We start from the raw sequence: 27553 nt of genomic DNA, 5'->3' as shown, positions 1-27553 counted from the left end.
TTGCTGGAAACATCCCACACAGATTTCGATCCATGTTGACATGTTGCTGCAGATTTGTTGCTCAGTTTTGATGCAGTTTTTATCTGAAGTCGCATCCAGTGTGGTCTTCTGCTGTCGTCCATCTGCTTCAAGGTTCAATATGCTGTACATCCAAAAGTGCTCTTGTGCATACCCTGACTGTAATAAGTGGTTACAAGTGTTTTCCTGTTAGTCTGAAGCAGTCTGGACATTCTCCTCTGACATTAAAAAAGGCATTTTCATTCAGAGAATGGGTGTTTTCTGTTTTTCAGTCCTGTATACCCTGGAGATGGTTGTTTGACAAAATCCCACAACCCAAAAAAATAAATGCAAATGCAGTGTGGTCTACACCCCTAAATGGAATAGTTTGCTGAAATTTGATTGGTTAGATTATTGTCTGTTGAAAAGGTGAGTGTATGTTTAAAGCTAGTCCTTTGTTTGTATTATTAGTATTACTATAATATACCACCAAAGTGACATATTATACACAAATAGATGCACATATTTGCATATATGCAAAATATTTCATTAAACATTAATTATTTTGATTTATAGCTTTATTTTTCATAAGCTTATTAATCACTTCAGATTTTGACTAAAAATGACCTGAAGCAGGTTTTTAGTGTAATTAAACTGACATTTTAAAAAATTCCAGTAAAATGTGTGCATCACAGAGCCAGTGAAATCACAACAAACATTTTTATTTTTGCTTGCATTTCTTGGAACCTTTATTTAACACGTCAAAATGGTAAAATATTCAACTATTATTGTACAGACGATAATTTAAATAAATACCATGATTAATTATCATTAACAAATGCAATAAGCGGTATCATCAAAGAAAGAAAGACCTAAGACTTTTTGTCTTTTTTTTCTGTAGTATTTCAGTGTTTTTTCTTCTTCTATAGATTATAGGGGAGGTTACATTTAAATAAATGCATTAATAAGTAAATAAGCAAACAGCAAAGTTGATTATTTTCATTTGGCATCATCGCAGTTATCTGTGAAAACTTTCAATTTGTACAATCATTTCTGCAAAGTGCGTTGTGACAGGGTTGCAATGGTTTAATTTGTCTTTAAATTTACTGCCTAAAAGTATTTCTTTCATCACAAGGAGAAGAAATTTAAAAAACAAACAAACCCATTATTAGATATCGTCATAAAAAAACAACAACAACAAAAAAAAAATCTCTATGGCACTACATCAGGATGCTTGATATGGTTTTTAGACGCTGCTGTAACATCTGAAACTTTACGTTGCACTGTATTAACTGTTTAAATACCATGTTGTAAGTAATGCAAAAACCAGTTTACACAGCACAGTGTAAATGAAATATTTAAATCAAACCCAACTGGTGCGATGAGTAGTGCTGAGCAATGTTTCACCTACAAAACCCAAATAGCAGAACAAGGACCGCGAGCCTCTGTATACTCAGACGTCTGCTGGGTGCAGTAGTAAGGCAGTCAGCACAGCCGATAACATTTAAAAACTGTCGTGGTGAAAAACACTGCTACAAGAATGACTTTTAAATCAATTGTCTTGAAGGTTTGTTTATCACAGTGCGAATTGTTCCAACTTCCAGTAACCTTCCGAACTGTAAAGTCTGTTTCCAGTCATATCCGGTAATTCAGAGGTTTCAAAGCAAGCCGTCTTGCTCAAAAACGGAGGGCAGCAGGGAGAAGTCGAAGGGCACAAACTTGACACCGGTCCCGTGGTAGAATTTGTTCTGAAACTCCACCCTGAGATCAAACAGAAAAGTGAGAGAGATCACTTTAACAAAGGTGGACTAATTAACGATGAAGGCACACTTGATTTTCAACTCAGTATTATCATAACTGATGCTTTTACTTTATAGCTAAATAACAGGCATGATTATATCATTCAACTTATCTGCTGCTTTAATAGTGAAGACACGTGAGCTTCCAGTTTAGCTACATGAAAATAAAAGAACTGAAGAAAATAATATTTGCATGTTTTCATGGGTAAACAGGTGAATACATTCACATGTGTTTCTAGCAGTCATAGCATTGATTACTGGTTTGATATTATTATATTTGTAGTCTTCCCACTGTCTCCCTGTCTTGTTTGTATGCTCTATGTTATTACGTTTAGGGCTAGTCTTGTCTCCAATGTTTTCTTTTGTTTATTTCCTGTCTGAAGCTTTCTTTCACCTCTTGCACTAGTTTAACTTCCTGCTTCATGATTATCTGCCCTAACTGTCTTCAGCTGTGTGTAATTGCTTTCATTTGTGTCTCATTTCTCTTGTTTACCATCCCAAATTAATCCTCTGTGTACACTCAGCCCTGTCTTCCTTATTATTTTCACTGGATTTTCCTCCTGTGAGCCTTTTGACTCCAGAACTATCTCGATTCACAGCTGATTTTTGGCTTTTTGCTGTTTAGTTTATGGCTTGTACTTATTTTAAATTGTGTTTTTAGTTTGTATTTGGGACCAAAAATGAAAGGATGACAGTTACAGTCTACAGCATCATAGTAAACTCAGTCTTACACTCAACATTAAGGAAACTGTAAGTTTGCCTCTTCTTTAAGGCTCAATGACTCAACAAAACAAAACAAAAAACAACAACAACAACAATTAAAAAAAGTCCCTGCATTAAGACTTCTTAGAGGTTATTTCATGCCGGAAAAAGTTTCCTGACATCTTCACGTGTAAGTTAATGTTTCAGCTCTTGTTCAAAACCAAAAGCTACATCAACCAAGCCTCTTATAATGATTCACAAATGAAAAGGAGATTAAAAATGTTAGACAATCATTATTTCAAAAGATTGTTGATCATAAACTCATCACGAAGCTACAGTTACTGAGCTTTTGCCACAGAGGCCCACAGACTGGAACTTTCTCTAATCTGAAATCTGTGGACTCTGTACTTTCTTTAAAAATGCAGATAAAAATGCGTCTTTTAAAACTTGCCTGGTAACTTTTTATTTTTGTACGTTTTTGTTGTTCATCATTTTTTGCTGTGAAGCACTTTGTGATATTTGTCTTGATAGGTGCTACATAAATACAATTTTTTACTTCCTTACATAATCAGGCTTATATGAGTTTTTAGCTCAAGAACACAAACAAACAGTACCACTACCTCTGCGCTCTTATACGAGATATTTAAACTCATTTGGGAAAACAGCCTTTTCTGTTGATTTATGACTTTAAGCTTGTACTGTTTTTGCTAATTGTGTTAATATTTGAGTATTTTAAACGCCTAGGCTTTAGGGCAGGAGTGCCAATCTCATTTAACATTGCAGACCACATTGATCTTAAGTGGGTCAGACCAATGAAACTCCCCTTTCTGTCAGTGTGAGGAAGTTTAACTACATATTGGATTGCTCAGATATCTTGATATATGAAAAAGAAGTGCAATTTTTACAGTCTATCACTGTTTTTTCTACATGATAACAAATGTTCATGTAGTAAATGAAAGACATCTGTCAGCAGAACTCTTTGGGATATAAATTAGAAATAAATGTGTTAAGTTATAAAAAAAAGTTCTGGTAGCTTATTGGTAATTAAATTGTTTATCTATACTTCATTACTTTGGTGTAGCATAAATGGACATAGGGGAAGACTTTGTCAGGCTCACTGAGAGGTTTTGGAAAATGTGAAGGGTCAAAATTTTTAAAACATCGCTTTGAGTGAGGTTGGAGTCTTTCAGGCCAATTCTGGCCCCAGGGCCTTATGTTTGACACTGCAGCTCTAGGGACTGGCACTGAAATGTAGCTATATTATGTATAAATATCCCATCAATGCTTTGGTTTGTGGTGTTGCTCATGCTAGGTTCATCAACATAAGTAGGGGCCAACCTACACATTACACCTACAGGAGCTGCTCAGTTGCGCATGCCATGAAGCTCCCAGTGCACAGTTTTTGTGCTGATGTTAATATCAGACGAAGTTTGGAACTCTGCAGTTACTGAGTCAGAGAGTGTCGGTGGTTCCACCGTTCCACTGTGAAGTAACACATCTTTCAGTTGATCGTGAAATTCAGCGAGCTCTGTAGAACGACCCATTCTTTCACACGTTTGCAAAAACAGACTGCATGATCATGGGACATGAATTTATACACCTGTGGCAGTGCGACAAAAAACATCTAAATTCAAAGGTTAAGAAGTATGGTCCACTTTTGTTTATATAGTTTATCTGTCTGTATGAAGAAAACTCACATACAGATTAGCCAGTGCAATAAAGAGGAGCACACAGCCTCACCAGTGAAGTCGGAGAGCGTGGAGGAACGCTGATAAGCCTTCCATGACGAGCAGGATAGACACCGTAAGCGTGGCGAAGAGGCCGAACACAGGGACCAAAAGCACTACACCGACTTTTGTGGTGATCCTGAAACCCAGGCGCATTACCATGTCCCACAGCACCTCCGACAGCTCTGAAGCCGACAGAAACAGCGCACAACAAACGAGATTTACAAAAATGAAGGCGTACCAAATGTCGAGAATTGCATAGTAAGCAGAAAGAAAGAGGCACAGGCAGCTCGTGGGAAGACGGCTTGACCTGAATGCACTTACGGGCATGAGCCAGGCTGAGTGCCCAGAGACGCAGGTAGGACGCAGTGTTGGAAATGCAGCCCAGGCAGTACTCTATGGTGTGAATGACCTGGTGCAGCAGCACATCTGCAAAGTCAAACTGCAAAACAGTTCAGATTATGTATAAAATATTAAGCCTAATTCCTACTGTTAAAAAAGGTTAGGATTTATTAACGTATGCTGTAATGCTGGTACTGAATTAGCTCCACTGGTGGCCCTGTTCTGCTGCCCTACTTTGTCTTGTCTAATGCTGAATACCACAAGTACAATTAGCAAGGTGGATAGAAAAATGAAGACACACTGAATCACACTTAAACTGACAGATTCCTTAATGTAAGAGATCATTTTTCTCTGACCTCTTTGGGAAGAGCTTCTCTGTTGGTCACTTCATCAAGTCCCTCCTCTTCATCATCATCATCATCATAGGATGGTGCTGTGGAGCCGTCATCCTCGCTTACGCGCCTCACCCTCTCATAACCCTGAGGTGTGGTAACAAATACTATTTTTAGGTACTGAATAAAGATCCAAAATAACAGACTGCGGTATTTTGGACTAGACTCACTCTGCGTCTGCGCAGCCCTTTGCCTCCACGGTAGAGCCAATACAAGTAGAGAGGTTTTCCGAACAGCAGCACAGGAACTGACAGCATCGCTATGACAAGTAGGAAGATTTGCAGGCCAATCTGTGGAAGCAAGGCGGCATGCTTAAACTCATGCTATAATGAGTATCCACCCGAATAGAAGCCGATCGACAGATTATTATTACCAGGACACATACCTGCCCTGGGTATAGACGAGCGATATCCTTCCCCTGCATGACAAACATGTTGATGAAGTGGATGAGGATGCTGGGCGCCTGGCTGGAGTAACGTGCATCAAACATCAACCACTTGTATAAAATCATGAAAACCAAATAGCCAAAGAGACACAGCAGGAAGAGCAGCTCAGGAAGAAACAGCAGGTAGACGTTGAACTTCTGTCGGAAGTGCCTGAAGGGAGAAAAAGTGTACAGGGATAAAAGAAAAAGTGTTATGACTTAATGTAAACAAAAAAATAAAGTAGTTTGTGAGTAATAAGACCATAGCAGGAATGCTATGTGTGTGTCACTGCCTGCACACGTGTGCTGATGTAATGCAAAACGGCAATACTGCAGCTTTTTATTGTATTCTACAGCTTAGTAATATTCTTTGGTTTCTGAGTTGCCACCACTTTAAATCTCAAAGATCGTCACTGGAATTCTTTTCTTTCAGTGCCTCCTGGGATGTGAATCTGAGTAGATTCACATCCCAGGAGGCACTGAAAGAAAAGAATTCCAGGTATGATTCCTAGCCATCATCTTCCAGCAGAACTGTGATCACCAAACTTCATTACTTCTTTGTCAACATAGCCTGGTAGCAGATGATGATGATGATGATGATGAGATAGCCTTTATTTTTCAGTTGCAGTTGCCCACAACCGAGATGACAGACCTTGCCAACCGTACATACAATACACAAACATCACATTGGGGAGACAGGTCAGGCTAGGGGGAAAAAAAACATTGAAATGTGTAACACAAAAGGATAATACAGGAATGCACAGATATCAACACACCATAGCACAATAAACACAGACAAGCAACATGGGAAAGTGTTCCAGTGTGTACAGCTGATCTGGGACCGCTGCAATCTTCGACTGCGCCTCCAGCTGATCCGGTGTCCACATTGGATGGGAGGTAAGCATGGGAGGAGGCGCTGGATTCGGGGTAGGGAGGGTGATAGTGAGGGCGTATCAGTGTATGTGTTTCGTGCGTGTACATGTGTGTCTGTGTGTGTGTGTGTATCCTGTGTTCAGCTGAGAGAAAGTGTCACCACGCCCGGTTAAGCGTCAGTCAACAGTCTCCAGTGGACTCAGGTGGCCTTGAAGGAGGTACAAAGAGTTCTGACAACAATCCTGTTATCATGGGAAGAATTTGTTGTTCCAGTCAGCTTCAACCTTGGCAGGACTTCAGCTGGCACCAGGGGGGCCGCATGAGTGAAGATGGTGAATGTTTGGGTTTCGTGCGAACAACTGCATCCAATTTTTACAGTTGGTCTAGTGTCCATCACTGGTCACCAGTTCTCTCAATTCCCCTTGTTCTTCTCCAAGATCTTATCCATATTGCGTTCAAAACAGTCTGAGTACTCACAGCCCAATCGTCTATCATGTCGGCCAGCCTTATGGGATTTTGAACAGCTGTAGACGCTTCTTGTTCTTCGATAAGCCAGGTCCAAGCCAGCTCCAATTAGCCCGAACTCTGCAATCATGGTTCCAAATTGGTAGGTGTCGTTTATTGTCCTCCATCGGGAGTGTCACCAGACACACGACGCAACCGACCATCGAGTATCCGGCAGCAAACGTCTCCGCAGGACAATCGGGCTCTCCCAAGCCCAGCAGGGTGTCAATTCCATTACGGGACCAGTTGATCAAATCCATAATTCTTTAGGTTTTAGAGAACAAGACTGAGAAACTCTTTGAGGGTTAGAGTTAGACGAGACTAGACAAACACATAGAAGCAGCAGCAGGCAAGATAAGGGAGGGAGAGGGGAAAGATGCGAGAGCCAAAGAGGGAGATATATGAAGTAAAAACAATTTTCTGAGTCACTTACAAATGGTTGAAGACACTCAGAACCACACCGAAGCTCATGTGAATGACTCCGATGACAACTGACATCTTCATCTTGTAAGAGTTGAGGAAGGACAGACGGTTCACTGCCAGGTTCCATATCTGATGGTGTATTAAAAAGCATTTCAGTGAAAATGACAGAAGGAGGTTGTATTTTGAGTATGATGCCTAAGTGCAGTTACTCACAGGATCGATGCCAAATGGGTACGGTCCATTAAAAACACCACTGACATTAGGGTCTAATGTGAGCAAAGCATTTGTTTGGAGCGTTTTGTTTCTACAGAGTAAAAAGACGAAAATAAATTAGAAACAAGTAAAAGGACTTCGTGCACTGATATGTTTAAGTGTGCGTTTGCACTGATAACTCACGTCCACTGACTATGAGTGAACATAGCCTTGACGCTCCAGCCAGAGCCAAATATATTAAGAGACTTGGAGAAACAGTCGTTGTAAATGAGGCCGGTGTAGATGGAAAAAAGCCCCATCATCAGGATGATGTAGCGACCGCTGAAAAACGTAGCCCATATCTGAGAGCAATGAAAATGATAAGCCTAAGCTGATTTACGATACTCCAGCTCTGCATTATAGATGATCATAACAGGTCATTCCCACCTCATTACTGGAGCGTTTCTTCTTCTGCTTTTTTTCCATCAGCACCATCCACAAGGCGAAGAGGCTCATCACCATCCCGTGGCCGAGGTCACCAAACATCACAGCAAACAGAAACGGGAATGTGATGATGGTGTAGGGAGCTGTTGATGATGGAAACATGATCAGCTTATTTATTCTGAGCTCCTTTCGAAAGAAAACAAAGAGATGCTTTTGCTGCTATTCACAAAAACACAGTATGACTACTTCTTCTTACCTGGGCTTACCTCGCGATAGTCCCCCACCCCATAGGCCTCCACAATGCTCTGAAAACCAGCAGTAAACTTGTTGGATCTTAAGAGGGTGGGCGGAGTGTCAGTGCTCGGGATGCGATTTACAAAAGACGGTACGGTGGCGTCACCTTTTCTCTGATGATAAAAGACGTACAACATCAACAGGGGCATTTTATAGACCTGTGATATTCTAAACCTTTCTAGCCCTTAACTTCATTATTATAGTCAGGTAATCACAGGAACATTTGTTCTTTTCTAGGTGAGAGATTTTATATTAAAGCAACCAAATAAGCTGAATAAAGCAGGAGGAATGGTACAAGAAGAGAAAAAAGTGCCTACTGAAGCAAAAACCTGGAAAAACAAATGCTGCAGATAATAATGCCAAGAGAAAAAAACAAGAAACATTTTGTTTTACAGTACAGTACGCAGAGTCCTCGGGGAAAACATTAGTGTGATTCAAACAATTCTAACTTATTAATTTAAATGCCAGACTAAGGATAAAATTGTAAAATCTTACAATTTGGGGAGCATTAAAATTATTTTGCTTGAATAATAGCAATAAATATTCAGCGTTTAAACTCAGAACGTTGTACTCACTGAGCCTTCTTCTAGCGCCCCCCTCAGGTTTGCGAGGTCACTGACGGGACACCACACCTCGGCAATCAGACACTTGTTGGTGACATCGAAGCTGCAGAGGTTGAGGATGTGATAGATGGCTTTCATCTTTTTCACCTGCACCACCCAGGTATAGACAGATTCTGAGGCCTTCTGCAGAACCTGCCTCAAGTAGTCTTCAGTGCGATGAAGCACCTGCAGGAAACAGCAGTTAACTACAAGCCAGCTCTGAACTTGCGATGATTAAAAAGGGCTTCAGTCCTACATTGTTAAGGTCTTGGATGCGCGTCCTTAAGCTGTCCAACACATCGGCTCGCTCCTCATCATTCTCAGGGTGTGGATAAAGGTGGCAGTGGTAACTGAGGGAAACAAAGGCAGATGTCCAGGCTGATAATGATGGAGAATATAGTGACTATTAAAGGGTAAAGCTGGCTAATTCTTACCAATCGCAGATTTTTTGCACTTTCTGTCCAATTTGGTCTCCCCAGAACGAGATGAGAAACACCACACTTTTGCTTATCTCACCCTGAAACAGCACAGTTCAGACCCGTTGACACTAAAGTGCTGAGCTCACGCTAACAGAACACGTCAGCTAATTCTTACCTGCAGTGTAATTATTAGATTTCCTCACAACATTAAGACGACATTCAAACGACTTACAGTGTCAAGATCGGCCAGGTTTTCGTCCACTTCTGCATAGCTGAGGATGGTGTAACCCTTACACACTCTCCACAACATCCGCTCAAAGGCCTCCACCTTCACCCGCTGGATCAGACCCGAAACAAACCTACACCCAGGACAGATCAGGTAAGGTTTTGCTTTTGTTTTTCTTTTTAAAAATGTCCGTGGAGGAACTTTACGACATCTGGTCGAGTGGCTGTGAATACATAAATAATACGGAGCTCACCCGAGCTTGGCGCCGAGCCTCTGCATGCCAGTGGATCCTGTGACCGAGTCTGTCTCCATGGTGGGGAACTCTTCATACTGGTTACCAAGAGCCTCATGCTAATTATAAAAAGGAACATGTTTCATTTATGACGGCTTCCATCGAGTGCTCCTCGCACACTTCTAGCACACAAAGCTGATGTAATGTTCACACACTGGACTGTAATGTTTACTCTCACAGCTGACTGTCTCACAGCCCGGGTGAGTCAGGTGGCGCTGGTAACAGCTGCACTGTGACCGTGTTATTAATTAAAGTCAGCATTAGTTCCAGCTCTGTCACTGAGGGAAATAAAACATGTCAGCGACAAGAAAACAAGATGCTGCCGGGGAGGCGAGGGTAGGCGCCTCGCCGAAGGAGCAAGGAGCAAGAAACTGATGCGAGAAAAGATCAAAGAGACGGAAACGCACTCACTCTGGAGCGGCTGTGGATGAAGGTCCGCGTGATCTTCAGCATGTGCGTGTATTCGGTGAGCTCGAGGAGGTTCCTCTGAAGCTTCTCTTTGTTCTTCGCCACCTCGCTCAGCTCCATCTCCAGCCTTTGAAGCTGCTCCTGAACATGACAAGGAACACGCCAAAAATCAATAAAAAATAAATGAATAAATCTACTCACAGTATTTTATTTCATTCAGGCAACCACGCCAGTGTGCAGGAAGCAGCGATGAGAGGCTTGTGCTTGTGAAAGAGTGACCCATATTTGACTGTCTGTCATTTTAGACAATCAGATATGGGTCAGCTGTGATTCGCTCCCAACTGCAACAATCAACAGCAGGCTCGGTCTGCTGCTGAGGCAGGAGGATTCGATTAAAGGCTGCAAGCCTTGACAGCATTTTAGTAGCAAAAGAAGCAGTTCTCACATGAAACTGCTCACAACCCTTGTGGATTTCCAAGTAACCGGGTCATGATTTGTGAAATGGCACATTGCTGCTTTTTAAAAAATATTGTGATCAATTTTGTCACGTTGTGCACCACAAAGCCAATGCTACCTAGTTTCTAGTTTATCTATGTGGAGAATATTTGCTTTTTGGGTGAGTGAACCTTTAGGTCTCAGTTCATCAGCTGAAAAACCTGTTCAGTTAAGTTGGTGAACCAGCAGATTCAAGTCAAAGTTTATTTCTAAGACTGCATTTGCATAATAAAAGAAAGGGTACTCTGCTCGACTGGACCCGAAAGGAAAATGAGAAAAGTAGGTTTTCAAAAGCGTTTTAAAATGACTGAGAAACTGGGCAGCTCACTGCAAAAAGGCAGGTTGTGCCAACACTGAAAAGACTCGATCGCCTCTGCTTTCAAACCCTGGCTCTAAGAGGAGCTGGCTCGTACACCTCTGTGCTCTGGCAGGATTGTAGGGTTTCAAAAGTTTAAACCACTGAGACTATTAAAAACAAGAAATAAAATTTTAACTGGTTTTGGTAAATGGAGAGCCTAAACTGGAATATTGGGACCAATTTTCTACCATTTCGCCGCCGTGTATGCAGACGCAACCTTCACTTGAGTTATGTATAACACAAAACCCAACAACAAACGACGTCATAATGGGCTACAGGCTGAAAATAAATGAAAACACGTTTGTCATCAGCTGCAGTTAAGTTCAAGAAGTGAATTCTATTCACTTCTATTGGTGGGATCGCTGAGACAAACTCGTGTGGTGCAGACAAACTTTATAGACTAGCTTAAATATGTCTGAAATATATCTACATCATGAGATGAACAAATCGTTTATCCAGCAATTGATAAGCGACGAGAAAAAACAAATTGCTTTACTACAGTAGGATCTTTTAAACAGAGATATGAATGTTTTATTTCTTTAACCCTCTCATGAGGCTAAAATGGGCCAATGGGGTCATTTGTGATAATCCTATGAGTAGTTCATGCCAGGCCTGAAGCTCTGGATCACATACAAAAAAAACCCCATAGGCATGTGTGTTAATTTTATCTTCATCATATCAATGCATACAGTAAGATAGAAAAAAATGAACAATAAGTACATGTATTAATTATTTTTCTTTTTTTACAAGCTCAGTTTTCATCGTATGAGAGAAAGTAATTACTTCCAGATACTTTTAGTGTCACACATTGCAATCACTAAACTAAAAATTGTTTAGAAAAATGTATTTACAAACAACAACGTACAGGTAACATCACTGTTTGTTTTATCATTTATAATTTGTTCTAAATGCTATTTAGAGCTTGATAATCCCGTTACTCTAGCTAGTTTATATAGCAAGTCTCATCCAGGTTGATTAGGGCATCTACGAGGAGTTAGAGAATAGATATTATAGTAAGAAGATACAGGAATACTGTTTGTCCATGACTCTATATGTGCTTGTCATACCTATACAGTTTCCTTTATATACAACAGGTATTCCAGTGTAATTAATTAATAATAGTTTTCAATCAAAAAACAAGAGGAATTCTGGCTCCTCACCATCACCTGAGCTATTTTCATCATCACCTCAAGTTTTCTGCAGCTCTGTTAGCCACTGTTCACAACAAAACATCACAATGTAGCGTTTAGAGGCAGAAAGTTACAACCCAATCAAAGCCTCTGATTAAAAAAACAAATGTCTAAATGCACTAGAGGGTCAAGTTCTGGAAAATCACTGAGTAGGGTATTAAAATGAATGTAAATCCTGCATTACCCCCACTTCCCAATATATTGGCATATACTCACCATGATCTCCAGGACCTGTCTTGGGGGTGGAGCAAGTGGACTCTCATCCTCCTGTGGAATGGCTATTTTAGCCTTCTGGATCTCCCTCAGGAGGTAGCCTGTGCACACAGATTTGCTGATTGTTTGTTTTTCATATTAATTACTACTTAGCCATCAGAGGAAGCGGTGAAGCCTAAATCTCTGAGGGCAAACTTTTTACAAAGCACAGTCAACCACGACTTTCTTGCTAAATTAACTGTACAGGTGCGTGCTCAGGGTTTGGAGCACGCATCCCAGGTGCTCTCCGTTCTTACCCAGAATCCTCTCCATCTCCTCGCATCTCTTGATTTCGCTGACGAAGCGCCGCTGGAATGAGCTGACACTCGGGTTGAGCTGAAACAAGAGGAGCATCACAAGTCAGACGGATGCAGATTACTGCATGATGCATAATAACATCATGGTGAGGTTCAGCAAAGTGATGTGGTTTTTTATATTATTAAAACTCTATCCTCCTCTTGCTGGCCAGGTATAGACACTGTATATCATCTAGATAGATGCCCCGTCTTGCTCCCCTCCCTTAAATATGCATGCATAATCAATTAAATCGGTTGACAAAATGCAAATACTCTTTAAACTGGTGACACACATCTTCCATTCACGCAGTGAAGTGTTTTGTCTACTTACATCTCGGAACTCGACCAGCCCCAGCTCTCCGAGCTCACTAATGCAGTCATATTCAGAGCCGGACTGCAGAAACAATTGCGCCAAGCACATCTCCTCACTCCTGAACACCATCTTTATCTGCCACACAGACAGATCCTCCTCCGCTGCCTCGTAATCTCCCCCCTGCCCCCCACGGTAGCCTACTGAACGCGGACGACGAGCCGTTCACTACAAGCGAAAACACGACATCGCAACAAATCAGCGAAATGAGCCCCTCAGCCAATTACCTCGCCCCCGGGATTAATTAATGCATCCATATTAATAATTACGAATAATTACGACAAGAGGGGGGGTGGGACTGTCCTCATACTGCGCCGGTTTGTTTTTCAGCGGGAGGGTCGCCGGGTATCTACTGAATAAAGAGCAGCAAAACAAAGGAAGAAAGCTCCCCGATGCACCTTTTACGCGGAGCGATCGCGGAGAAAGGCGTCATCCTGAGGAATCTTTACCTCTGACACCTGTCATCATCACAGCGCAAAAACACAGAAAGACAAAGAAAAAACCCGAAAAACGACACAACACAAATGGAAACGAGCAACAGGCAAGCTAGAGGATAAATTATCAACCCGTCACGCAGACAAACGGGGCTAAAGGCGGCCTCGCCGGTTAAAAATAAGCCACAGTCAGAAATAGGCTACGGCCTTTATTCGCGCTACGTCGCCCGGCAATTGACACAGATTGCGTCCCCCGGGTTGCCAGGTACGGTCGCATCCTCTGAAATAACCCGTCTTTCTCAGTTTATCTTTAAAAAAAAAGCTACCTCGGAGCTCAGTAGCAGCCGGGTGACCTCACTACATACCCACTGCAGTAGTTTACCAGGCACAGGTATGATTAAAAAAAAAACCTAATATCAAAAATACATAATCATGAAAATAAGCTTTAAATTAAAAAAAAAGTCTCCTCCTCTTCTCTTTTGCTTAAACCAGGAAGGAGTGACACAGCATACACGTAGCAGAAGGAAACAGAAAAATAATTACTATATATAATATTTATTGATCGTTTTGAATATATGTAATGTCCTGATGTATTAAAACGAATAAGCAAATTAATTAAGCTAATTATTTGCTGTATAGTGACTGTAAACTAACAGTGGGGAAATCATGCTCTGTGTCTGATTTGTATGAATGTGAAATATGAAGGAATATTACTCGGTCATTTTATCTGTGGTGATTGTGAACACCCCCATCACAATTAACGATTATATATATATATATATATATATATATATATATATATATATATATATAAACAAACCCCTTCATTCTTTTGTCTCTTGAATGGCAACTGTTTTTTTTTTTGTTTGTTTTTTAAAAAGGGGGGTTAGCTCACAAACCTGGCAACCAGCGCATCTTCTTATTCGGTTCCACCGCTGAAAACCGACCGACCATATGCTTTTCTTTGTATGTGAAAGTCTTTCTTTGGGCTGTTTTCGGGCGGTGATTTGAACGTTTTTAAAAATAGAGTTTTAGTTTTGATAACTTTTTCCAGAGGATTTGAATGCAGCCAATCACCTGCTGCAGCACATAATCGATGAGACACGCACAACGTGACTCAACACTAATGTCACCTGTGTGATGTTTTATAAGAAGTAAGAAATCATGGAGTTATCATCTTGCAAGCAGGGACTCACATATTACATTTACATGTCTTTGTTTTTGCACATTCTCATACAACCACTTTATAAACCAGAGGTCAGAGATTCATCCATTAGAACTTTCAGCATCGCACTCAAAATCTCAGAAATCCTCATAGATGGCGAGACAAGCCGTTTCCAGTAATTTGACAGATAGCTGTCAGATAGTGAGAAGAAAGGTGGTTTTGGCTGCTCCCTTAAACCCAAAAGATCACCATAGCGGATGGATCCGGGCGCTAAGCTTGTAACTGGGAGCAGCTAAGGTTGGATTTGTGTCTCCTGTTAGTGACAAACCAGGGACGTTCACAAATAACCACTATAATACAGATATAATACAATACAAAAGCTGTCATAACACAGTTCATCCGGTTGAGCAGAGCCACTGCTTACAAAACAGAGAACGCGGTGGTGTCGTAACAAGGTGTGGAGTGTTTTGTAAAGTAGATTGTGTCGGTCCATCCTCTGCAGCTATAACAGCTTCAGCTCTCTTGGAAGGCTTTCAACAAGGTTTAGGAGTGTGTTTATAGGAACTTTTGACCATTCTTCCAGAAGAGTATTTGTGAAATCAGACCCTAGGTCAGATTTATGGAAAAGAAAAGACAAGCTGCTTGGCTCTGATGACCCATATGACATGTTCTCATCAGTGGGGGAGGCAGAAAGACAATAAACAAGATCCAGGAAAACGTGCTAAACATTACGTGGCCGAGTGTGTCCATGTGTGTCTACTAAGGCACTCTATTGTACAGTAAAACAATATATTAAGTTTATTCTTTGATCAAATGGGCAGAAAAACAAACCAACCAACATGTCATGACTGTGCATCTTTTGATCTCCTCAGAGTCTTATGGACAGGTGTCTCCTGAGTCCTGGAGTTATGTTGTATGGAAAACTGAAAACTGGTAACTTAGTCTTTAGATACACATACAATTTACAATTACTGTATTTTTTTAGAGCTCCATTTTCCATATAGGATTGTTGCATCAGTCAATATGAATAAATGGCTCTTCTGAATGTTTGTAAATGCAGATATGAGCTCACAGCAGTTTTGCTTGTTTTCAGCAGAGCTCATTCACCTGCAAGATAAAAGCTGGTGCTTGCGTCCTCTGTTTGGTAGTGTTAGTACTACACAAATAGGTGACAGTGGTTCTTTTCACACATACAGGATTTCAAGAAGAGCACATATAACGTTCATGGTGTGATTTTCAAGTCTTCAAACTCTGAGCCAGTCTGTTGAGCTCCTGTGACAGAGCGGTGACTGTATCCAGGATCTTCTGTTTGTCCTTCTCCTCCAATCGAGCTTCACATCGCTGCGCGAATTTATCGGGGTGCCACAGCGCTTGCTGCTTTCGAAGCGCTTTGCGAAACGCCGGTACGTCCTTTCGGTCCACACCATGCAGCATGACCTCGATCATCTCCTGGACCGTACCTCTCGGAGCCGGCCAGGGGATGTCACCGAAGCTCAGCTTCGTGCTGCCTGCCGAGGCGCCACCCTGAAAGGTCGCCGCGCACCTCTCATCGTACTGCCGCTTCTTGCCACGCTGAGTCTCCTCCTCTTTGCGAGCTGCACGAGCCAGATATTCTTCGTGCTCCTTCTGCAGCCTTTTGTGCAGCTCCTTGCGGCTTCGCTCTTCTTCCTCCATCTCTCGTTTACTCTTGCTTCTTTTCCACCCAGAAGATGAGGCCGCGAGTCTCTGGGCCTGGGTGTGTTTTTTATCATAGTATTCCTTCCGGATGCGATCAGCCCAGTCCCCAAAGTCTTCCTCGTCATCATCAACGGGAAGAAAGTCATCAGCTGTGAAACAAATACAGCAGTGTTATCAAGCAGAGAGAGAGAGTTAAACTCAGATTCATCTGTGATGTTTAGGATTTACCATCATATACTCCAAAGGTTTCATAAAATTCATCCTCGCATTCGTCAAACAGCTTCTCCAGGAATTCCTTCTCAGGGTCTGCTTCACGTGGATGGCTCATGTTTTCTTCAGCCTGCGATAAATGTCAGGGGAAAAGTGTAAATATTACTGAAGACGCAGGAAATCAATGTGACATGGGTAATCCAACACAGCAAAGCTGAGCTCAGTTTATTCCAACTCATCACCAATTCATCAGTAATGAGGTCTGGCTGTGCTGAGCCAGAAACCCTCACACACTCACCCTGCATTTCCTCAAATCTAATCTTAGGGTAATGTTATGAACCATGTAGCTTTGAGCTATTTATAATCCCATGACTCAAACAAATTCCATGACAACACCTCCTCTGTGATCTTCTTTTCCTCCTGCATGGCAGCTCCATACTCAACATCTTTAGTCCAGTGTATCCACCATCTCTCCTCTGAACATGTCCAAAACATCTCAGCCATGCTTCTCTAACTTTGTCTCCAAATAGCTCAACCTGAGCTGTCCCTATGATGTTTCATGTCGACACTGGTTACTCTCAGTAAAAGCCTTCACATCCTCCACTCTGTCAGGCTTTGGATGTTTAAACACAGATATTTAAACTCATCCACTTTCACCACCTGTCCTCCTTGCATGTTACATGCTTCATATCTTTGCTGTCCCACCTCTGTGTCCCATGTTTAGTTTGATGGGATTTGGTTATTCCGGTTTCAGTTAATAGATTCAAAGACGCAGTGATAGACAAGTTTCAGTCATAGTTTCAGCTCACTTTTACCTCTGGATGTTTCATCCAGTTCAGCAGGTCTTGCGGTGTGACTCCGGCTCTGTTTTGGACGTTTAGGGCTTCAGGGCAGCGCTTTCTCAGAGGCACCACCAGGTCATCAAACGCTGAAAGAGCCCCCCAAAAAACACAAAGTTAACAATTAGCAGCGGATAAAGCTATTTATTTAATTATTAATGTTAATTCTCCAGGTCCTCCTCACCCGTTTTTCCGTGTTTAAGAGCTCTATTGGCCGCGACGTGTAGTGCCGTGTCCCCTTTGCGGTCCCTCTGGAGAACATCGGCTCCGTGTTTCAGCAGAAGCCGCAGAACAGCATCGTCCCCCTGACAGCAGGCCAGGTGCAGCGGGCTCCTCTGCCTCTTACCCTGGGAAAAGTTCACGTCCAGATCCGTGTGTTTCCGTAGGTATGATTTCAGTTTCATCAAACTGCCGTCGTTCACGTACTTCCACACCCGCGTCTGTTTGCGGGACACCATTACTACACACAAACAAAGGCGAAGCTAATGCTTAGCTTTCGCTAACAGGATTCGGTCCGTCTTTTTAATAGGTCCGTAGTTAGCAAGAGCACAGACACAGGTTCCGGGGACAGATAATGTCCTGTGTTACCACAAGATGGCAGCATTAACTATGAAAGTGAATGCCTGCCATTTAATGGGATTATTTTTAAATTATATTTATTATAACTTGCATTGCTGCTAAGAAGGTCGGATCGAGAATATGTTTGTCTGGGATTAAGGTAACGTAGTGTAACATGCAGATAAAAATAAATAAACTAAGCAGGTTACAGGTCTGCCCCTCATCATGTGAAGACAGATATATTGTATTGTATTTCAGTGCAATGTTTCCAGCTTCTTCACAAGGCAAATAATGAGCATTGTCATGCATTGGCCTTCATACATTTCTCTCCTTTTCCATTATCTGCTAGTCTGTCTGCCACAATCCTCTTTGCACTTGTGTTGAATAGGAACCAGACAGTCTCACGTGACACATAAGGAGGTCACCCCAATTACTGCCTTTTAAAAATGCGAAAAACAAATCTCAGGAGTCACTTTCAGGAACCACGTTGCAGGTTATATCAAGATGAACTAAGGCGCCACTCAGTATTCATCCCCCTTCTCTTTGGGTTTCTGTGCCTCAGCCTGCTTTCATCATGGCATCTGTCCGGAGGTACAGCGCTCAAACTCCACTGTGCCCTGATAAAAGCTTTGCCACATGACTTTGCACGTTGTTTTGAAGTTTGATTTTATGTCCATAACTATGACTAAACCTTGAGCAGAGAAACAACTGTTCCAGCTGCCTGAAAGCTGCCCGACTGTATCTCGCTGTAGAGCAGGGCCTGAAGCATGAATGAAGATTCTTTATTCAGAAGCACCACTTCAGTTTGTCAGCTGCAGACAGGATCACAGGGAAGTCATTTTACTGAGAGACTACACTGTAAAAAGAAATCACTCACAGTTTGGCTGACGTCAATAATCTTTTCTAGTTTGCCTTAAGTACACAGATTTCAAAGTGAATTGAGCTAAGCAGAAGAAATCTTCCTCAAAATGTACAGTTGTAAGTTTGCACAACTCATGAAATGAAGTTCATAAGAAACAAAACTGTCAACCTATAGCACTAACATTCCTTCCTTTTCCAAAAATGAAAGAATTATAAGTCACTAATAGCAGCCTCACAGGCCAACTTCATATCCGCTCTTGCATAAAATGACCTCACAGGCAGCGAACTGAAGAACCAATGCAAAAAAAACCCCAAATATATGTGGAACAATCGTCTTTATCACCCTTATTTCATTCAGTGTAACATCTTAAGTTGTTTTTATCAAATCTTAGTTGCAATCTTTCCAAAAGAAAGCATCTGCAACTGGCAGACAATGGGAAATGCCTGTGGGCACTTATTTTTGTAGTTATTTTGATGTTATACCCCCCACCCCCCAAATTATACTTTCTGCAGCAGATTTAAACTCAGGGCCATATCTTCATTTTCCTCTCTCATAACGTCTCTGATTCAGGTTATCTCAGCCAAATTTATGAAGACACAAATCAAAATTGACTTTTTGCTAATGAAGCCGCCATCACACTAACAATTTAAATTAAAACAGAAGTAGCAGCAGATCAATTAAACACTAAGAACATCAGGGGTTGATGCAATTTGATGCTTGTCCACAGACTAGATGCAGAGGCCCTTTATGCTCATATCAATCGCTTATCACAGAATCACAGCTTGACCCATAGAGTGTGATGAAATGAGGGAAACTTGTAACACAGGAAATGATCATTTATTTACAAAACATAATTAAATAAAGAGAACATGTTTGTCAGTAGGTCATTAGAGTAAAGCACGCATGGAAGTGTGGGAGTGTGCAGAGAGCAAAGGATATCCGAGAAATCACGTTGTAGCCAAGCTGGTCCGAGCCAAAATCTGGTGTGGGCTCCTCAGTGAGCCCCTGCAGAACAACAACCCAGAGACACCCAGTGCCTAAGGGGTCATCACACTTTGAAACGTATTACTAAGTTGCTGCATAGTTAAGTCAGAAGTGCCTTTTTAAAGACAGAACAGAGACTTCTGGCAAACTTCACCTACTATCGCCTCTGTCAGTGCGCCCCAGGGTGGCTGTGGCTACAGTGTAGCTTGCCATCACCAGTGTGTGAATGTGTGCGTGAATGGGTGGATGACTGGATATGTAAAGCACTTTGGGGTCCTTAGGGACTAGTAAAGCGCTATATAAATACAGGCCATTTACCATTTACCATTTACCATATCCAAACTGCATGGAGACAAACAAGGTCTGAAGAGGTTGAAGCTCCAGTAACACTTGTAGTATAAAGAGTATAAAGAAGTAACAAAACTGTTCTTTATACTATAAGTGTCGCTGGAGCTTTGACCTTTGACCTCAGATGTTTAAGCCTTGCCGGGCAAAATGATGCATGTGCAGAATTTAACCCAGCAATTCATCTGAAAGGAGAAAGTTTCACTGTGCTCACCTTAAATTTAAGCTCAACAACTGGATATGAAAGAAGGTGGTTCAATGTAAAAGTGCTGTGTGGAATCTTCTGTTAAAAACACACAAAAATCACAATGTTCACTCAATATTACTCAAAGTAGAGTATTTATTTTAGCCTTAAGACATGTCTGCACCCCAGAATCAGCCCTTAACTTATTTTAAGCCTTAGCTTAACCTTAAACCAAGTCTTCAACCTAAAATCGAATGATTTACAATAATCGACTGGCTTTTTTTGTCTCCAAAAGGAAGCAGGGTCGCGTCAGTGTGACTGCGTAAACAAAAACCTGTTTGTATAAACAGATTTATGTCCACACAACATGTAAAATGAGTCAGAACACACAGAAGCACAAACATACTGTGTGTGGTAGTGGATTGTTGGGAAAGAGTCGCTCCAGTGTGTGGCTACAACAACATGCGACAGCTGGAAACTCTGATTTTGTTTTCGCTCTACAAATGAATTTTTTGGGAGTATTAAAGGTTTGTGATCTTCACCTCATTAATGAAACAAATTAAAGCTGCAGCACATAGCCTCTCTGGATGTTGCTCTGATGTAAGTTCTTTTTCGATTTGATGCTCATCAACCGTTACCTGTAGCGCTTGTAATGCTCAAGTCAGTGCAGCTGAGCCTCTGAACTGGCTCAGTGCTGCACTGTGGGCGACAGTGCCTCCATTTAGGCCCGAGAGAGGGAAGGATGCACAATGGAGAGGATAGAGGAGAGAATGAAGGGACACTTTGTGCTCGTTGAAGAGGATGATCTCCTCTGAGACTCACATAACCCAAGATCCGGAGTCTCCCAAAGCTTGGGCACTTCCGCTCTTTCGGAAAAGACGTGTCTCCACTAGCGATAGCTGTCTTGTGTGAATGCTTTTGAAATGCCATCTCAGGAGAGACAGAGAAGAGGGACACGTCAGATTTGCCACTTCAAGTCTCACATCTGCAGCTTACTCTATTGTAAACTATGTTGCCTTCAATGTAGTACTGCTTTATTGTCACACATGCTATCAGAGAAAGTAACTTTTCACATTATGTGTCTGCTTCCTTAAAAATAAACTGCAGGAGAGTGTGTAAAGCAGGCAGGCCTCAGGTGGAGCTTTCAGGTCTTGCACAGGGCACTGAATGCAGAGAGATGCTTCTGAATGACAGGATATCCCAGTGCAGGAACTCCTACCTTGCCTACCCTCCCTTTACTCTTCCTGCTAGGCCTGCTGACTCCTATCCTGTCCATGGGGTCTGTTAATCTCTCGGGACAGTACAGGGAGGAGATCTGGAATACCGGGTGGCAGGAAGCTGAGGGTCTTCCAAGACTCTCCAGGGGTCAGCATCTCATCCTACCACACTATGGCAAGACCAGGCTCAAGGTCCGGTTTAGTGGCTGGGCTGCTAAGATGCTATTGTTAGGCTCAAGGAGAAATGTGTGCACACTTCCTTTGACTATTTTCTGCTTGACCTGAATTATTGGGTTCTGATTTATGACACTTGGACACGTGTTTGTAGCACACAGACTGTCTGATTTTTAAAGCAACACAATAGCTGTTTGTCACCCATTTATATGACAATGAATCGGTTGAAAATCTTCTTACTTTTCCATTAAGGAAGCAATTTGCATTTACTTGATAAAGAGCTGACCCAGTGTGCTGATGGACCGGGGTTGGATATTTTCACAGGGTTGTGTTTTCTCTGCATTTAGAGGTCGCCTCTAAGGTCAATGATGGTAAGGAAGAAAGAAAAAACCGTGAAGTGAATATTTGAACTATTGTGAAAAAAAAATGTTTATAATAATTATAAATTGTACACGCGGACACTATATAAGATACACCTTGCTAATAACAGCTTGGAGCCCTTTTTAGTAACAAAACTGATTTAATTCTTCATGGCACAGATTCAACAAGGTGATGGAAACATACCCTGATAGATTTTGGTCAACACTGACATGACAGGATCGCACAGTTCCTGCAAATTTGTCCGCTGCAGATCCATGATGGGAATCTCCAGTTCAATATCATTCCAAAGGTTCTCATTTGGATTGAGATCCGGTGACTGTGGAGGCCATTTGAGTAGAGTAAAATCATCGTCATGTTCAAGAAGCTAATTTGAGATTATTAGAACTTTGTAACATGGAATGTTACCCAGCTGGAAGCAGACATCCCAAGATGGGTGCAAGACACGATGGATCCATGCTTTAATTTTATTTATGCAAAATTTTGCTTATCATTCGAATATTGTAGCACAAATTGAGGTTCATGAGGCCAGGCAACATCTTTCTAACCTTTTGTTGTCCACTTTTGGTGACACACTGCAAACTGTAACCTCACTTTCCTGTTCTTAGGTGACAGGAGTGACACCCGGTGTGGTCTTGTTCATAGTTTGAGATGCTGTGTGTTTAGAGATGCTCTTCTGCATACCTTGGTTATAATGTACAGTTATTTGAGTTACTGTTGACTTCCTATCCGCATTGTAGCTCTCCTCTGATGTCTGACCTCACCCAAGTATTTTCAATCAGAGAATTGCCGTTTACTGGATAATTTCTCTTTTTTTTTGGACCATTTTCAGTAAACCCTAGAAATAGCTGTGTGGGGAAATTCCCAGTACATCAGCAGTTTCTGAAATACTCAGACCAGCCTATCTGACACCAAGAACTATGCCTCATTCAAAGTACTGAAATCATCTTTAGTCCCCATTTTGATGCTTGGTTGTCTTGACCAAGTACCAAAAGTACTGCCTACCTCTTATTCCTAACCTCATTTCCTTAACCTCAATGAAAATGCCATTGTAAAGAAAAGGAAAAGTGAGTAGGAGAATTGCTAAGGACTTAGGAAAAGAGAAGAGCCGTGTGCTAAGAATTGGAACAGCCATACTCTAGTCTCTCCTTAACAACATGAAGCCGGATGCTTTCCATGTTGAAACTAAAATATGCAGAACATGGACTACAAAACCTGCCAAAACGTGTTGACAGTATAGTTGTATGGAGGTCTTATAAACAAAAGCAGCCTTTAAAAAATATAATCATAACAAAGGCTGGCATTTTAAAGGAGGAGGGACATTTAGGACCAGATCTACTAACGTCAGCAGCTGCAAGCCTTCTTTCAACATTAAAAACGCTACTTAAGTTGATAAAGAGGAACAGCGTCTGTTTTGTGACTGACAGTTTTTAACAGTTTTTAACAGTCTTTAACTTCCACTTTCAGGGGAAGAATATTTAAAGATGCACACAAAATCCTGTGTTCATGCCTAATGTGGTTGTGATAGCTGCTGCTAGGAGAGTGTATTTTTAGAAGTGGGGAGATGATATCAGAACGAGTGTGTAATCAGCACTTTGCATGGGTGGCTCAAAGCTGTTGCGCAGTGCTAAAACTTTGGCTCTGTCATAAAACGCTTGACTGAGTCTTTACGTGGAGTGTTTAGAGCGAACCCCACTTATTGTTCCTCAATAACACTGTTTTCATAAAACAGCAGAAATGAATAAAATGAGCTTCTTTTTCTCAGCAGTGCATACGATGAGCAACTTCTTTCTGCTGAAGTTGTAACAAGTAAAAGTGTTACTGTGTTAGACTGATGCCTGAGTGTTGCAGTGTGCTATTAAAACTAAGTGATGCACACACTCATCCACAAGGAGCAGTAACATAGTAACTGGGACGGTAAATAATGTTTTGTCTTCTTCTGCACACCGTACAGATCAGCTGTTCCACACAGATTTCAGGTTTATAGGGTCGAACAATTTGTACTGATGCAGTACTGATTCCCTCCATCCACTGATCCCAACTGAAGTAAGGTACTGTGGGTGGAAATCAGAGTTCACCTGAATGACAGATTAGACTGGAGGACCAGCAGTGATGCTGTGCACAAGCTCTAAAGTAAGCAGGAGCAGCATCAGTGCCAGGGATGCCAAAAAGAAGAACAAATTAATCTGCAAGGTTAGAAGAAGCACTGGTGAGAATTTGGAGGCGTCTGAGTGAGTGAGGGTCAGAGGTCACTGAACAAACTGCTCTCCATCATGGACAACCCGTCACACCTGCTCCAATCCACCTTTGTGAAGCAGCAGAGCTCCTTCTCCCTCTAACTGATTCAACCACGAAGAACACTTAGAGAAACCTTTCTATGGTTCTCTCTGTAAAAGTGTATAATAACTTCATTATGTGACAGGATCAGTACAGTATCTGTCTATCTCTCTATGTATAATTTTCTGTGAAACCTTACAGTTCAGAGAGCTGTGAGCCGGAAGAGGAAGAGTGAGGGTGATCTAGAGTAAGAATCCAGTGAAATATTTGTGTCGCCTCTAACAGTTTCCTGTAATAACATTTTAAAAATACACAATATCAGAAATGCAGTACTGCAATTTTCTTTTAGTTGGGGATAAGGTCAGGTTGAATAGAAATGTACAGGATAGTGAGAAGACAATGCTTCAGAAATATATTGTCAACTCTTACAGAATTTGTAATTTTTATTTTTATTTTCAATGTGTAGTGAAAGAATTCTAAATGTATGAATTGCTAATATTTCGTACCGTAATATCCGTTAAAAAAACGTGCAACAACATGATTGTCACTGCATGACCCCAGTTATGACAAGATCGTTGTGGTTAAAACCAAACTGTGTGTTTGCAATATGGCTTTCCCCCGATCTCGACGCTGAAACTCTGCGCTCCTATCTGACTGAGAAGCTAGGTAAGTCCGTGACATGTCGGAAAATTGACACAACCCACAAATGATTAGCATCATTTCATGTTACTGCTGAATGTGATGACGTAAAGGATATGTATTTATGTCCGCCGCTATTTTGAGGCTCGTAGGCCTAAGAAGAGCAGAGGCAGCGGAGTCACTGCCACAGGGAGGATTGGGGTGCAGCGGCAGCGCACTGAGTCAAACACTGATTCTGAAGCAGCACAGGGCGGCAGCTTTCAGTGGGGTGCACATGACACGGTGAGATAAATGAGTATTAATATTGTCTCTTTTAATGGATAAACTCTTAGCGTCCTGTAATAGATTGTGTGCCCAGGAAACGTTTCTATCTAAGCAAGATCTGGAAAAAACGAATTGTTTGCACAAAGACTTTCATGGCGTTGGTGAATCTACCGCTGATCTGAGCTCCAGGGTGGTTCGTGGGGGTATCTCTATGCCATACAAGATGTATGATCAGCTGGTGAAATTTGATTGGGCTATAGGAATTGAGATTATTGGCCGAGATAGAAAGTTTACTATTCTTAATGTATATGTGCCCTATGAGTGTCCCCAGAATGAGGTTAGGTGTCCTAATAGACTGTCCTATGTCCTGAATGTCTTTCATTCAGGACATTGACTCCACTTGTGTATCCATTGAATGCAGATGTCTGATGATAGATCTTAATTTGCAAATCATTTACTGCAGTGCTGCTTGGATACTGGCTTGATTCTCTCTAGGAAAGTATTTTTGCCTGATAATAGCTACACATACAGTGGCTTGCAAAAGTATTCGGCCTCCTTGAACTTTTCCACATTTTGTCACATTACAGCCACAAACGTGAATCAATTTTATTGGAATTCCACGTGAAAGACCAACACAAAGTGGTGCACACGTGAGAAGTGGAACGAAAATCATACATGATTCCAAACATTTTTACAAATAATAACTGCAAAGCGGGGTGTGCGTAATAAAGTCATGGAAAGCAATTTTATAAGTTATACAACAGAGGGGTTCCTAAATCTTTGGTAAGAATTCTGTCCTTCTGGTATGCCCATCAGTCCATGCACATAAAATGGGGTTACTGTGTGTCTGCCCCCTTTTATGTGAGGAACGGGCTTAGACAGGGGAGTATTCTGCCTACTCTCTTGTTTAATGTTTATATGGGTGATTTGTGAAAGCTGTTAGATGACTGTGTAACAGGTTGTGTAGTTGGTAATACCGTATAGTGCTGGCCTTCAACAATTATTGAGGGCATGCTATGAATGTGGTCTAGAGTTTGATATTCATTATAATGGCAAGAAGAGGAATATTTTTATTGACAAAAGTAAGGAGGACCAGAATTGAGCCATTCCTGAATTCTCTCTTAAAGTGTGTACTCCAATTAAATATTTAGGTCATTACATGTCTGATGATTTGTCTGATGATATAGTCTGAAGTGAAACTAAACTAAATTCAGACTGCTTTCAGGACTTAAGGGCAAAGAAATTCTTCTCATTAAAACCGCTGAATGACTCATTGGCTGGTTTTCATCTTCTTGGTAGCACATAGGCATGTATGGTTATGGACATACATAATTAGTGGTAATTTATTTTATACACCACAGCTTTGATTGTTTTTTTCCCAGATAGGACAGCTACTGTCCATCTTTGCGCAGGCTTGACTGCACCTTTCAGCTGCAGAAGTTACCAACAGAAAGCCGTGCTAATTGTCAGGTTTTCTCTTTAAAACCCCCCAAATAACTCCATGTTTGTGTTTATCCTAGAACATACTGTCCTAGTTGTATATGATTCATTTGAGTGGGAACTGAAGGCTGTTTCTGCTCTCGGGATTCCCTGCGGCAAGCCTGCTTCCAGTCTAGACATGCTTAACTCACACTCATTGTAATTACAGGAGAATGAAAACATTGGTGTAAGTCCTGAATAGTCATGTCAGTCACCCAATCAAAGGGAGTAATTCTCTTTTCTCTGGTGTAGTTTAGCAAATCTGTAACATGAACATGTGAGCTTCATAAATCCTGGAAACCCATGAAAATAATCTGAGCAGATTATGTTTCACTTTGATGCTGTGGAGGATAATGTGACTGGCCATCTTGTTAAAAAAAAAAAAAAAGAAATAGCCATTGCATGGGATTTTGAAATTGTACGGCGTTTCACTTAGAAACATTTAGCTGCACTGGCTCGAGTACATAGTTTGTCCTTATTTAATTTGCACCTGAATGTTTGTCCCAGTTTGAAAATGTGAAAACTGAAAATTGACAAAAAGTTCAAGATGTTTATGTCCTCTAGACTAAATTCGGATAAAGATTTTTCTTGCATGTCTGTGTGTGTGTGTGTGTGTGTGTGTGTGTGTGTGTGTCGTGGCTCAGAAGAGATTAAAGAGAACTGAGACTGTGACTGAGAAGGCAGAGCGAGTGTGGCTGCAGCTGTTTAAGTTCCTTCTTTTTCATAACAAAGACTTTTTCGACTTTCCCAAACTGAATTCAAAGCTGAAGTTTTCCTCCTACAAGAAATTCAATTTGGTCACATTTAGCCAAAAAAAAAAATAGTCACATGTTTGTGACCGGAGAA

At 41.4% G+C, this 27553-nt stretch overlaps 2 protein-coding genes across 3 annotated transcripts; both read right to left on the bottom strand.

The window, feature by feature from the left end:
- Positions 1-710: 710 nt before the first annotated feature.
- Positions 711-13704, bottom strand: atp6v0a2a (ATPase H+ transporting V0 subunit a2a). 2 transcript variants are annotated; one of them, XM_082540765.1, is made up of 21 exons: positions 13301-13704; positions 12983-13189; positions 12613-12691; positions 12320-12417; positions 10064-10201; positions 9614-9711; positions 9367-9493; positions 9150-9232; positions 8972-9065; positions 8689-8901; positions 8076-8226; positions 7823-7962; positions 7580-7737; positions 7397-7487; positions 7194-7312; positions 5345-5555; positions 5130-5249; positions 4924-5046; positions 4550-4667; positions 4239-4410; positions 711-1758 (listed from the first exon to the last, which is right to left on the bottom strand). In XM_082540765.1, exons 2-21 carry the CDS (start codon positions 13091-13093, stop codon positions 1656-1658), a joined length of 2547 nt encoding a protein of 848 aa, XP_082396891.1. In that variant the 5' UTR covers positions 13094-13189; positions 13301-13704; the 3' UTR covers positions 711-1655. The 2 variants fall into 2 exon arrangements, with proteins under 2 accessions (XP_082396891.1, XP_082396890.1); XM_082540764.1 differs by having other exon boundaries at positions 12983-13704.
- Positions 13705-15392: 1688 nt separating this feature from the next.
- Positions 15393-17882, bottom strand: nfkbil1 (nuclear factor of kappa light polypeptide gene enhancer in B-cells inhibitor-like 1). Its single transcript, XM_082542845.1, has 4 exons — positions 17531-17882; positions 17323-17435; positions 16526-16637; positions 15393-16446 (listed from the first exon to the last, which is right to left on the bottom strand). Exons 1-4 carry the CDS (start codon positions 17802-17804, stop codon positions 15857-15859), a joined length of 1089 nt encoding a protein of 362 aa, XP_082398971.1. The 5' UTR covers positions 17805-17882; the 3' UTR covers positions 15393-15856.
- Positions 17883-27553: the final 9671 nt, after the last annotated feature.

The sequence above is a fragment of the Aulonocara stuartgranti genome (genome assembly GCF_965226115.1).
Source record: "Aulonocara stuartgranti genome assembly, chromosome: 7".
Taxonomy (NCBI): domain Eukaryota; kingdom Metazoa; phylum Chordata; class Actinopteri; order Cichliformes; family Cichlidae; genus Aulonocara; species Aulonocara stuartgranti.
This window is presented reverse-complemented; position numbering and strand designations above follow the sequence as displayed.